At 38.2% G+C, this 14,223-nt stretch overlaps 3 protein-coding genes across 6 annotated transcripts in view; 1 reads left to right on the top strand and 2 right to left on the bottom strand.

Annotated features, from left to right (window-relative positions):
* Positions 1-14,223, top strand: part of CCHa1 (neuropeptide CCHamide 1) — a 122,908-nt gene that overhangs the window by 71,860 nt on the left and 36,825 nt on the right. The gene's annotated exons all lie outside the window — the stretch shown is intronic.
* LOC149502784 (uncharacterized) lies at positions 6,252-8,825 on the bottom strand. Its single transcript, XM_089728204.1, has one exon. It carries the CDS (start codon positions 8,016-8,018, stop codon positions 6,429-6,431), a length of 1,590 nt encoding a protein of 529 aa, XP_089584330.1. The 5' UTR covers positions 8,019-8,825; the 3' UTR covers positions 6,252-6,428.
* Positions 12,849-13,880, bottom strand: LOC149502783 (uncharacterized). The gene has a single exon (XM_089728477.1). The coding sequence runs from the start codon at positions 13,878-13,880 to the stop codon at positions 12,849-12,851; it is 1,032 nt and encodes a 343-aa protein (XP_089584603.1).

Genomic DNA, 14,223 nt, shown 5'->3' with positions numbered 1-14,223 from the left:
TACTCATATCTGTTTACTAGCGACCCGCCCTCGCTTCGCTTCGGAAACATTAAAACACACATGAAACCAAAAATATATAAAAAAAAAAAAGTAGCCTATGTTCATCAGGGACAATGTCGGCTTCTAATGGAAAAATAATTTTTCAAATCGGTCCAGTAGTTTCAGAGCCTATTCGAAACAAACAAACAAACAAATCTTTCCTCTTTATAATATTAGTATAGATATAGATTAAAATTTCTTTTCTATTTCTTATTTGGATTTTCTATAAAAAGCGTATTTTGTTAGTTTTTTTAAACTATCATTTATTAATTTACACTCATAGAGACAGCAATTACTTCGACTTCGCATAGACAGTGAACTTTATAAGTTTACTAAACGATATTTAGTTTCTCCAAACAATAAAGTCAAACGTGAAACTTTACCCGGTTTTACCCGGTTCAATTGTTGTTCGTTTGCTGAATTCCGCCTTCTCTATTCATTATTCACATGTGTCTGTAAACGTTTTAAATAAACATTTGTCTAAAAGTGATCGTAATATGTATATGTAGCAGGCACGTGATGATTTTCAACTGACGCTTCGATGACTCTTCACTACTTTCCAATGCTCATTTAATTTCATCATCTCAGGAAATTTTGCTAGGTGGAAACGCAAGTACAATTTGAATTAGATTTGATCTAGTACTCAAACTAAGCGTTGTTTCGTCCAAACGCAAAGGCTATTCTGGCTACGCCGGACAGGTAGGTGAGGTCACGGGTTCAACCCGAGAGAATTTGCTAACACTAGCCCTAGCAAGAGCAGTGCGTCGCCGAATCTACCGTTGGACCGAAATCGTGACCCATTGTGAAGCTCCGGCGAGAAACTCAGTGGGCTGTGTCTGTAGGTTAATTAGCTCGTCAAACTCGAACTAATTCTCGTATCCGATAATCCAATGATTATTTTTTCGATCAGGAGGAAATCATTGGACTTCAGCCTAAGCGTTGGAAGGGCAACACGAGGCGTGTTGAAGTTGAAGTAACTAAAATACCTTCTATCTCAATAGCCCGCTTTCCAGCCTAGGATGAGACAAGAGCAGATGTCTGGCCATCACTCTACCCCCACTAGATGACCAACCGGAGCACTACGATCGCCGGACCTCTTGGTTAGCAGACTGTCCCACCCAGACAAGACCACAAACTCGCTGCTCCTTCAGCAACAACAATCTCTTTCAATAACGCAGATCGAACATTTTCCCTCGCACTCCAAAATTGGCCGCCCTGGGCACTAGTTCCCAGTGCATCTAGTCCAAATCCAACACTGCTTACGCATCTAAGCTACTTAAAAACATGAAGATATGAAACGAAAGCATCGGATGTTCTGGTTTTTTTCCGCCCTCATTTTCTTTTGAAACTAGTAGTAGCACACAGACTCTTTGATGTGTCCGTAATATTTTAAGAGAAATATTTTTATAGAAGACATCTTCATTAAAATCTAGGTAAAGAGGGAGGTTGTAAAATTGGATTAAAAAAGTACTGATATTAATTAATGTTGGAGCTATTGAATTGAATGAGTAATGTGGGTAATTCTCGATTTTTGCCATTGAACAAAATAAACATGGAAAAATATTGGGGAATCGTGTTAAGTTTTTATTATATATTGATGGCTAAGATGGGTGGATGAGCTCACTGACGCACTGGTGTTAAGTTGTTACCGGAGACTATAAACATCAAACAAGGTGGTGGTACCTACCCGTCAGTACCCGTGCGTGCTCGCAAGACGGCATACCACTAATAACTGCGCAATTTCTAATTATTGTGGGTTTCATTTTTATTACACGATGCTATTCCTTCAGCATGGAAGTCATTCGTGAATTTTTTTTTATGTACGTTTTTCATTAAAAAAATTGGTACCCGCCCGCGGGATTCGAACATCGGCACTATCGCATCGCTCAATACGACTGTAGCGGGTGTCTTATCCTTCAGGCCACAATGACTGTCTAAAAATAATGTCTAAATTGAAAGTAGCGAAGTTTTATTCGCGTCATGTTTATAATTTTAAAATAAGAAAACAATCACTATTTTTCCTTAATAAGAAACAACTTTGTCATTCACCGATCCATAAAATATCTCCGCAAAAAATCATATCGATAAGTTGTCTCTTGCGTGAATAAGCGTTAAATAAACCCAACTGTTTTTGCTTGTATGCATGAGCATTATAGTAATCACTACATAGTATAAAACAAAGTCGCTTTCTCTGTCCCTATATCTGTCTGTCCCTATGTATGCTTAAATCTTTAAAACTACGCAACGGATTTTGATGCGGTTTTTTTTAATAGATAAAGAGATTGAGCACTTAGCACCAACTGAGCCAGGAGCACAGCCTGATTTGCATTAAATAAAAAATGGATTTATGTAAAATAAAATGGAGATATTTTTCGTTGTTTAGAATTTTATTTATTCATGAAATTAGTTTGAGGCTGGTAGTTATTTTAAATTGACCAAGGGTCTTTGGTATGTTGAGATTTTGCCAAAAAATTAGACTATTAAATGAAGCTATCTCATTTTTATTTGCATACCTTTAACGTAGCAAAATAATATTGTCTTAAATTACAATATATTAAATACAGCTTTCACGTGATAATTTTGTAACGAAAAAAAAACCAAAAGATATCGCTTTGAATAAGCATTCCTAGACACTTTCCTTAAATCTATGAACATGTGGAACCTAATTGAATGGTTTTGCGGGACCTTGTTGTAAAGGCACGCACACACAGTCTCCTAAAAGACTTGCTTGTCTTACGATTATCAGTCCACAAATGCAAGCTTATGCCCATAAATGTTAGTTACATTTTAAAAGTAACTTTATCATAAGGCTATGAGCATTTTTTCCCTACACATTTACTAGTAGTTGAACTCGCGGGCTTAACCTGAGAGAATTAGCTAACACCACCTGGTGATAATTGGCTACCGGAACCCATAGATATCTACAACGTAAATGCCGCCACCCACCTTGAGATTCTTCTGATCTTGTTCAAATCAATTCCTTTACAGAACTGTATGACCAATAGTTCGTAGAACAAGTTTCTGAAGACGAGTTATTTACGTAATGATTGCTCTGCCACGAAAATAACTTAAAATAAAGTGACAATAAGCTAGCTACCTATACTGAATGAATGAACCTATACCTTTTCTTCATCTGCCCTATGGGTAGTGGTTACAAGTGGCTTCAAGTCCGTCAATCACGTTTTTTCGGGATAGCCGTCGGAGCACCATGGTTCTTGAGGAATGTGGATCTCTATGATGACCTGGAGCTTAACTCAATCAGTAAGTATATACAGTTGGCATCAATACGCCACTTTAAGAAGGCGTTAAGAGTTCTAAGGTCTCAGTATAGTTACAACGACTGCTCCACTCTTCAAACCGAAACGCATTACTGCTTCACGACAGAAATAAGCAGAGCGTAGGACCTACACGTGCGGACTCACAAGTAGTCCTACCACCAGTCCTATCCAACGCCATTTCCGATGGGCAATGTCTTGCCCAATGGGGTTTTGGTCACATTTAGTCCAAAGGTCTTTATTAGAGATAGTATACATCAGTATAGTCAGATAGTACACATACATAGTATAGTATACATAACATCATATGGCTAATCAGAAAAGAGATAAACATTTTGTACAAGTGGTTTTGTCTATTTTAATTAGGTGTACAAATATATGTTAATTCACGAGAAGGTGGTGGCGTTGTTGAATAATGACGATGGATTAATGATCATCCGAATCCGCAATCTCTACGAACAAGCTTAAAAGAAGAGATGAGACGTGCTCAGTGGTGTGCAATGGGAGAGTCTTATGACCAGCAGTAGACTGCCATAGGCTGATGATGATGATGATGGCCTGATGTTTTTTTTATTTATTTGGAGTTATATAAGAGAGGCCGTCCTAGAACAACTTGGCGTCGCTCAGTGGAGCAGGAGCTGGGTGTCTTGGTCATGATGTGGGTGGAGCTAGAACAGACTGCCCAATACCAATGTAAAGGTAATAGGAATGAAAGAAGACACCAGCACGTTCATCTGGTTCCCATTTTGGATTTCTTATGTTATCCAAAGACTGATGTAACACATCTACAGCAAATAAACACAACGACCTATTCATCACCCGAAGGTTTACCCGATGTGGGAATGGAACCCACGACCCTCGGCGCTACAGTCAGAGGCGCTAAATACTGCACCACCTAGTCAGTCAGATTAAATCTAAAATATATCCAATTGAATTCCTTTTCATCTGTTTAATTTTGTTCATGAAGAACATCATTCAGCAATATTACAAAAAAAATAGAACCGACTTCCAATAAAATGAGATATTATCAATGTAGTCGGATTCAGTTAAAAATGCATCATCAAGGATAATAGGTAAACTACTGGTCAGATCTGTAAAAAAAAATTATGAAACCAGTTAAGTTACGGCGAACGAGTTAATTATAAAAAAAAGAATTTATTTAATTAAAACGATGTTTATTCGTTTGAATGTACTACAAGACTAATTTATAATTACAATATATTTATTAAAGTAAACTTATTGCTAAATCTGCAATGGTGCAGTTTCTGTTATGACGCACGGGGTCATCCGATGTGGATTCAGCAAATACGGGCATCGGGCGATTGCCTAACTCCTCCCTCCTTAAGATAGAAGCGCGTCCCGCAGCTTCCAGCAGCGTCCTCGGTGCTAGTGTTCTCGGGGCTCTCGTTCTTTGATTGTAGTCGTCGCTGTCTCCACTGCCACAGCTTCCAGATGATTATTGCTATCAGAATGAGGTAGAGTCCCAGTGTTGACCAACTTGGGGTAGTCATCATAGTCTGCCAGTCGATGATAGGTTGTTGAATGTTTTCGACCCGGTCCATCAGTTCGTGGATGCTATCCAGAGATATATCTTTCAGTTGTAGGTTATAGCGAATATTCCCTTCTAGAATAGTGGTTTCGCTGGGAATGGGTACGATTTCATCAGCTGTAATAGTATCCGTGTTTGTCTTCAGTGTTCGGTTGAATATTTCCACTTGACAATCGCTTGTAATGCTGGCGATGTATATTCCTGACATCTTTTTATAGTCAGATTTCCTTCCGCAGCGAGATTTCAGGATTTGTTCGTCTTTCAAGATGATAAGCCATTTGTTGTCTTCTAGTCTCTGGATCTTGCCTTGTTTCAGGTTCATCCTGGCACGGGTGCAGTTTGTGCTCTCGTGTTTTATAAGAGTTACTATGCAGTCTTCAGAGTTCTCCACAGGTTGGGTATTCAGCGATGTGCAGAGTTGGACGTCTTGTGTGATCTTCTTGCAATCTTCCTCCAGGTATGAGTACTCGTTGGTTCCCAGTGCTAGGTATTTGGATTTAGGAATAATGGTGAGGTTTTGTTTATCTGGTATGGAGTATAGATGGATAAGGTCATAAAGGTTTTCGTCTATGGAAGGGATATCTAGTATGAATGTTAGTGCGTCGTTTGTGCTATACGCTTTTACGCTAATAGAGCTCTCTATACTATGAATATTTTTAATACTTATTCTATCAACGGGTCTAAATTGGTAAAGTTTTTGAATAGCTGTTATTTCACTTATAAGACTGTGTGGAGCTATAATGCTAGGATGCATTACTTCTAGTTGTGCAAAGGTCATGGCGTCTTCTAATATAACTAATTTATCTAAGAGTAATTGCAAACTAAAATATATTTGGATATATAAATCTAAAAAGTGCAATCTGCTTATTACTACGTTATTACTTAAAGTGGCGTTTTTTAACATTGAACCTATCTTTTTCTGATTTTCGTCTAATAACTTGATCTGTTTACTAAATTCTTCAACTGCGTGCTTTGCTATGAATAAAGTTTGTTTTTGAGATATGTTAATATTATGGACTGAATTACGTAGATTAGATAATTCATTTTCAAACTTAATAGCGTCTTCATAATCCAGATTACCTGTAATAGTTTTAACTACTGAACCTAAACCGTTAATTAAGCCACGTCTAAATCTATGGTGCTGTTATAGCGGGATTCGCTACGTAGATTTTAAAAAATGAAATACGAAGTTATGGAGGTCCGACGACAGTCACGCGCACTGATTTAGAATAGGATAGGAGAAGACTTGACCGCTCGGGTCGAGAGATTGAATCGGACTTGACCGCTCGGGTCGAAAGATTGTACAAGACTGTCCGTTTGCGGGGCGGACGGAACAGGAGAGCTCGGGAATGCTGATTGTACAGCTTGGTTAGGGTTGTCAGCCAAATAGTGTTCATACTAGGGTTATAACACCTCCCCCCATGGGAAAATAAACTTAGGGGCTTGATCCTCTAAGTTTATTGATTTGGAAATGATGCAGTGGATCTGGAAGAGGGTTTAGTAGATTTGGTAGGGGATGCCATTATTATAGGGGTTGATGAAGAGAAGGCGAGGATGCCGTGGTTCTAGAGGTTACGGCGAGTCTTGGGTGACGGAGTATCTAGTGCTCCTGGATTAGGAATGGGTTGTTCTGGATTGTTTACGATGATCATTGGGATCTCTGTGCGATCGTGAGCGTCGTTGGGCTTATTTATTTTATAATAGCGATACAGTTTACATAAAGATACAATAATTATGATTAGAATTAGAAATAACACAAAGGAGGAATAATGTGCGCCATATTTTGTAAAATGATTAGGGTGTTCAATTATTTTATCTAGTTCTGGAATTAAATTTGAATTGTTTTCTAATAGATGGTTAAGTAAGTTAAGGTCAAGTTGGTTTAGTTTAATGTGGGGCACGTTATTCTCGGCTTCTTTGAATTTAGCAAAGTTACAACATGAATCGTTTAATATGTTAAAATCTAACTTAATAGTAGGATGACTTATATTAAGGACATTAGAGTTGGGAAATAGTCGGGTATCTTTACAGAAACCTTTACATGTTATCGGGATAGTTACGATTCCCGTGCCTGATATAATATAGTCTCTTATCTCTAGGTTCTTACAATCGATTGACAGTTTACTTGGTTTGGATTGAACAAATATCCATTTATTGTTGTTGAGTGGTTCCCATACATCTATGATTCCGTGGATAAATTTAGTTTTACATAGAGTTGGCAGGGTGGTAATGGCTTTAGAAACTAATTCGCTTTCACAGGATGGATTGGCGTTTGTAGAGAGAATTTTTACAATGTTGCAAATGTAGTATACATAATTGATTGATTTACATTGGCTTAGGGATCTTAAATTACTGTATCGGGTTTTGTCCTTACTTATAACTAGGTACTTCTCATTCGGAATTACGGTGCTGAAGGAGTTTATGTTTGTAGCGTTATGAGGTACAGGTAATGGGATACAGAGGTATACATTGAATTCTTGAGGTTCTACCAACGGAATTTGTAAAACGAACATGATCTTATCATTAAAGAAATAACTTATAACATTAGAAATTTTCATTAAAGTATGTATGTGTTTTAAATCGAGACTCGTGGCTAATTCTAAGTCGCTAGGTAAGTGTCGGTGATTCTCGACAAGTTCTTGGTGTAATTGGTACGGCGTTAGAATAGATGGGTGTATAATATTTAATTTACTAAAAAGAATGGAATTTGTAATATCTTCCAATTGGAAGGACAAACATAAGAGGGCAGTTTCTAGATTGCTAAATACGATATTGAATTGGGAACTGATTAATATATTACTAGATGTTCGCGATAAGTTTCTCAATTGAGTGGAAAGCTTTTCGATAGCCACGTTGAGTTTTTCTTCATTTTCTTTTATGACATTGAAAGTTTCATTGAATGTTTGTATAGTTGATTTGGTTACAAGAATTTGTTCCTTAGTTAATGAAGCTAGCCTCTTTTGTTCGTTTTGGATATCATTTATGGCGTTTTCATATTTCAAAGCATCATCTTCGTCCAGGGTACCGAAAATTGATTTCATTGCTATGCCGATGCCGCTTATCCAAGCGCGCTTTGCTCTATTATTCATTAGATGTGATATAGAAGAATATTCTTTCAAAAGGTCTAAGTAACGAGTTTGTAAGGGGTGGATCATACTTTGGCATTCTGAATTGTTAGTTTGTCTGATTTGCCTGCAGAGGGTTTTTACTGTTTCAAGTGTTTGAAATATGTTTTCGACATAGGGTTTAATTCGGGATATGTCTACAGGAATTAGTACATTTAAGTGACCATTTGCTAGTTTTGTTTTTCCGACGTGATGGAAATATATACCTGGACTGGAAGAGATCTGAGTAACGATTTGCGGAGTTGTGCAACTTGATGCTCTGGAAATGGACGATTTGTGTTTATAGATTTAGAGATTAATTTATGTTTTAATAACGACGCAGCGGTGCTTAATTAATTAAGGGATTAGTAGGAAATAGTATGACATAGTAAAAGTCGTACGAGTTAGTAAGAGATGATAAAAATGTAACTGGTTAACTAAATTAATTAAAATTGAGTGAATATAGCTTACGACTAGTATAGTAAACATGAGTAATGTAAATAGTAAAAATAATGTAAATTATAATAATTTTTTTTTTTTTGAACTAATTGCTAGGAGTGGCACTTGCCAGTTTTATTTCGTCAAAATGGTGCCTCACATGTCTTCTGTTTATTAATAGAGTGACATTGTTGTTGTTGTGAACTTGAATCACTTTATATGGGCCTTTCCATATTGGCGAGAGGGCTTTTCGAAGTCTTAAATGGTTTTTTAGATAAACGAAGTCTCCAACCTTATATTTTATAGGACGAGTTTTGTTATCATAGTAGGATTTTGATCTGTCTTTGGATTTGTCGATGTTTTCGGCTGCTTTGGCCCAAGATTGTTTGAGACGATGTTGGAGCATTCTGACGTAGTCAGGGTAAGTAGTGAGGTCTTGTTTATAAATAGAGTCAGGAATAAATGCTTTGTGGCCGAATAATAATTCGTATGGGGAGAAGTTGGTAGTAGAGTGAATGGCCGTATTGTAGCTTAGCATTGCTGTGTAAACATATCGGGGCCAGTCATCTTGATTGTCATTCACAAATGATTTTAGGTACTCTTTGAGTGTGGAATGGCTTCTCTCTAAAGCTCCTTGGGATTGGGGATGGTATGGCGTTGACCAAAGGTTTTTTATTTTCAGGAAGGAACAAGTGCTTTTGAAAAGGTCTGAAGTGAAGTTAGTGCCTTGGTCGGTGAAGATAGTATTAGGTATTCCGAAAAGGGATATGAAGTGGATCAAACAGTCTGTAGTTTCTTCAGCTGATACACTACGCAATGGGTAAGCTGCTGAATATTTAGTAAGGTCGTCTTGGAGTGTCATGACATATTTGAGTTTCGCTGTTCCTGATTCGGGTAAGGGTCCGACGATATCGAGTGAGACTCTTTGAAAAGGGCTAGTGGAAGTAGTAGTGATCTGCATCGGTGCTCGATTGCACCTTCTAAGGGCTTTGTTTTCTTGACATAGGGTACAATTTTTGATATAATTTTCGACATCGGATTTTATTCCCTTCCAATAGTATTTTTCTTTTATTCTGCTTAACATTCGGTTACCGCCTAAATGGCCAGCTATAGGAATATCGTGGTTTTCTTTTAGTATTTTCTTAATTTCACTAAGCGAGGGATATATGATGCTGTTATGATATATGTTAACGATTATGTTCGTGTTGTGGAATACGTATACTAGGATATTGTAGATTTTGGCGAATGAGTGTGACTCGAAAGGGTTTTTGAAGTCTGGGATAGCAATTTCAGTTATAGGAGGATTCAGTGTTATTAAATGATTTCTAGTCGTTTTGAGAGTTTGAAATATTTCGGGATAGGAACAATCGTCGAAGTGGTGTACTTTGACGAACATGAGGTATGTTACTTTGTTGCCGAAAGGGACCTCTTCGAAGGAGTACAGTTGTTTTTCATGGTATAGTGTTTCGTCGGGATTGGAAAGGGTTTCCATTATTTCAGGAACGTAGGGGTTGGATTCATCCATGTCTATTGATGTCGGGACTAGTATCGTCTGGCAATGAGTTTTTAAGAGGTTCTGGTTTTGGTCAATAACTTTAGTGTTGAATGTCGTATTCTTGTTAATCTCTTTTAAGAATTTGGAATAGTCGTCTTCTAGGATGTTGTCGGGGTTCGAGTTTGGGCTTTGTGGAGTCAGTGGGGTTGCTGTAGTGGGCAACGGTTCATGATCAATAGGATTTGGAATGTCATTAGAGTTAGTAGGATTGGCAGATTCAGAGGATTCAGCGGATTTAGATTGAAGTAGCATGTCATTGTCTTGTTCTAGTAGGTCGATACAGGGTAGTTCGTTACTGTCTTGGTCGGAAATAGCAGGAAGATTCACGGTAAGGTCCTCTAACGTGATAGGACTGAATGGTAAGTTGTCATGATTTTCGTCAGGAGACAGAGGTTCTGGATTCAGAGTTTCATCAATGGATTCAGAGGGAATTATTGGATTCACGGGATATCGAGAAAGAGCGTCGGCTGCTGAATTAAGTTTGCCTTTGCGGTAAATGATTTCGTAGTCGAACTCTTCGAGTTTAAGACGCCAGCGTTGCATTTTACTGCTTGGGTCTTTGTGGTTGAATAGCCACTTTAGTGGTCTATGGTCAGTAATGATTTGGAATTTTCTGCCATAGAGGTATGGCCTAAAGGTTTTGCATCCGAACAATATTGCTAGTAATTCTTTTTCCGTGGTGCTGTAATGGACTTCGCTTCGGTTAAGTGTTCGAGAGGCGAACGCGATGGGTCTGTCTTTTCCGACAGGTCCTTGAGATAGTACGGATCCGACGGCATGATTTGATGCGTCACAGGTTAGAAGGAAAGGTTGGGAGAAATCGGGATAGGCGAGCACAGGGGCAGTAGTGAGTTTTTGTTTTAGGAGATCGAATGATATTTGTTGTTGGTTCTCCCAATTGAATGGAGTTTCTTTCTTTAGTAAGGAGGTAAGGGGTTTGGCAATTTTTGAAAAGTCGGGGATGAACCGGCGATAGTAGGAAACGAGACCAAGAAAGGATTTAATGTCTTTGGGATTAGAAGGCGTAGGGAATTCAACGACTGCTTTTATTTTATCTGGGTTAGGTTTGACTCCGTCAGTGGAGATTATGTGTCCCAAGTAAGCGACTTCTCGTCGTAGGAATTCGCACTTGTCAGGTTGTAGTTTGAGGTTGAAGTTTCTGAGTCTCTGAAAGATCTCAGCGAGGTTTAGAATTTGAGTTTTTAAGTCAGAGGAATAGCAGACGATGTCATCTAAATACACGAAACAGCGTAGACCTTGTAAACCGGATAGAGCCGTGTTCATTAGACGTTGGAAGGTAGAAGGGGCGTTTTTGAGTCCAAAGCTCATGCGGGCAAATTGGAAATGACCTTGAGGGACGCTGAAGGCTGTTTTTTCAGGTTGATTTACGAGAATTTGATGGAATCCGGAGGCTAAGTCTAAAGTGGAGAAGTATGTGCTTTTTCCTAATTGGTCTAGGATTTCTGTGATTTGGGGAATGGGATAGGTATCTCCAATAGTTATGTCATTCAGTTTTCTATAGTCTATAACTATACGCCACTTTTGTTGGCCTGATGCATCGAGTTTCTTTGGTACAACCCAAATAGGTGAGGACCAAGGGGATATTGAAGGTTCTATTAAGCCTTGCTCTAGCATATCATTAATCTGTTTGTCTACTTCCTTTTTATGGATCTCGGGGAATCTATAGGTTTTTGTGTGAATTGGAACTTCTGATGTGGTTTTAATATCGTGTTGAATGGCGTTAGTATATGTTAGTTTTTCATTAGGAAGATGGAAGATGTCGGAATAGTCTGTACAAAGTTCTAAAAGAGCAGAGGTTTCTTCGTCATTTAAATGAGATGTGCGTAGCATGCTTAATACTTGTTTTGTTCTCTGGATTGAATTTGTTTCGTTGGAATTAGTATAATTTATAATATTGGATTTAGTAGGGTGATGATTTGGGATAGTGTCAATAGGATCGAGTCTTAATTTCAAATTGTTTCTTAAAGTTATGTCGAATTCGGAGATATTGACTACAGTGATGTTGGCTCTATTGTTTGCCTTTGTTTTTACGAGACAGTTGGCTACTAAGAGATCGTCAGAGATATTTTGATCTAGGATGAGGCCTTCTTTTAGTTCTGGATTGGAAATGGAACATTCTACGACGACTTCGGATCTGGCAGGTATAATGAGGGTTGGTTCATGAAATTGGAGTTTGAAGCTTAGGTCGCCAAGGGTGAGTATTTCTTTAGAGTAATCAATTTGGGAATTGAATGCGGAGAGGAAGTCGTTGCCTATTATTCCGTCATAAGGGAAGTCTAGGTCTGGGATTAAATGGAACCGGTGTTGGGCTGATAGGATGTTGATTAGGATGTGGCCTAGGGAGTGTATTACATTCTCCGATGACCCTAAACCGTTAAACGCGATTACTTCTTTTGTGATTTTTGGCATTTTTTGAATAGACGTTGCCTTTATGAGACTGATTGATGCGCCACTGTCTATGAGTAGCTTGAACGGAACAGAGGATAGAGTCGTTTTTGTTTCGATGAATGGTAAGTGTTGTTTAGCAGGATTAGTAGTAATGTTGTATGTTTGTAGAATGGATTCAGTGTTTTGTTTTGAATTCGATTGTTTAGGTTTAGTAAATACAGTGGATTTTTGATTCATTGAATCGGATACAGAGGATACAGAGGATACAGTGAGTTTATATTGATTCGGCGAATCGGATACAGAGGATACAGAGGATACAGCGATTTTGTTTTGATTCGGCGAATCGGATACAGAGGATACAGAGGATACAGCGAGTTTCTTTTGATACAGTGAGATTGTTTTTGAATTATTGGTGTCGTTTTGATTTTGCACGAGAGAGTGTCTTGATGCTGGACTCTCGTGACACCGGCGGGAGTCCATTATGCGTTTAAATTTTCTTGTTTTGAAATTTCGTTATAGTCTACCGTGTCATATCCGTTTTGTTCGGTAATGAGATTGACCTTCCTAAATTGATTAGGTGCTTGGTAGGAAGTGGAAGGACCAGGAATGGACTGGTTTTTGAATTTGTTATTATACTCTCTCTTTCTACAGTTCTCGATCGTGTGACCCGGATTTTTGCAATAACGACACACTAAATTGGAATTGGTATTTTGTGGATTGTAACGCGGAGTTTGAGGGTTGTTGTATTGATTACGGTTTTCGCGAGAGATGTTAGGATTGTTTGATATTATTCTTCGCGGGCGTACGTGATCTATGGGCGCGTTGCGTCTATACAGAGTTTGTTGAATTTTCTCTTCGGATATAGCAAAGTTAATCGCTTCGTTCAGCGTACGGGGTGACTTACACCTAATGATGTTTGATATTCTCGGGTGTAGTCCCATTAGAAAGTGGTGAAGGGCTAACTCCTCCATCATTGCGACGCGACCATGAATTTCTTTATTTTTTGTAGTATTGAGCGAGATTTCCGTAAGAAGTTGGGATAACAGAGTTTCGATTTTAAGCGCATATTGACTAATGTTTTCGTTTGTCTGTTGCTTACTTTCCTGTAATTCTGTTAGCAAGTAGGAGTAATGCTTCCGTTCACTAAATTGTGTTTTAAGAAATGTTTTTAATTGTTCCCAGTTATTGAATTCCTTAATGGAGCATGCGATTTCAGCTCGACCTTGCAGTTGACATAGGATGTATTTGAAAACAATTGGTTTTTGAATTTTATTCGCGAGCTCGTAGGCGTTGTTGCAATTTATTAAAAATGAATTAAGAGTTTCCTTACTCCCATCGTATGGTTTAATGAATTTTAAAAGTATGCTTAGGTCTAGTTGCATTTGTGAGGACTTTTTGATTTTTTCTTTTTCGAATGAGTCAAGAGGCCTATCGTCTTCTGATTCAGAAGGTAGATCAACTTGGAGAGGAAGCGACAAAGTTTCTTTCGGTACCTTGGGGTCCGATGGCATTGTTACAAATTTATTAAAGTTTTAAAATAGAAATAGAATTTGGATTAGGATGTAGAAAATATAACAATAGGTTTGGTTGAAACGATTAAGAACAAGGGTTGATTGTTTTGCTTTGAAATTATTGTCGGAAGTACTGCGGCGAATTCTTGATACGATTTGTTTATATTATAATATTGGAACAAAGAACGGCTTACTGTAACAATGTTGCGCAGGCGACGAATATTGTAGCTCGAAGTCTCAGCATTCCGGTGATAAGGCGATTGAGGCTCGGCTCGGGTTGACAGGAAACGGCCTGGTTGATGCTTGATTTTTTCGGAATGTGATGATGATGAGGAATTCTTCT

The sequence above is a fragment of the Bombyx mandarina genome, chromosome 06, assembly GCF_030267445.1.
Source record: "Bombyx mandarina strain Sakado chromosome 06, ASM3026744v2".
Classification (NCBI taxonomy): Eukaryota; Metazoa; Arthropoda; class Insecta; order Lepidoptera; family Bombycidae; genus Bombyx; species Bombyx mandarina.
Note: the sequence above shows the minus strand (reverse complement) of the source record. Positions and strands in the feature narration are given on the sequence as shown.

What these genes read in the sequence shown, in the direction of transcription:
- LOC149502784 (XM_089728204.1), bottom strand. Translation starts at nt 8,018, where the DNA reads ATGATCCACCCCTTACAAACTCGTTACTTAGACCTTTTGAAAGAATAT.
- LOC149502783 (XM_089728477.1), bottom strand. Translation starts at nt 13,880, where the DNA reads ATGCCATCGGACCCCAAGGTACCGAAAGAAACTTTGTCGCTTCCTCTC.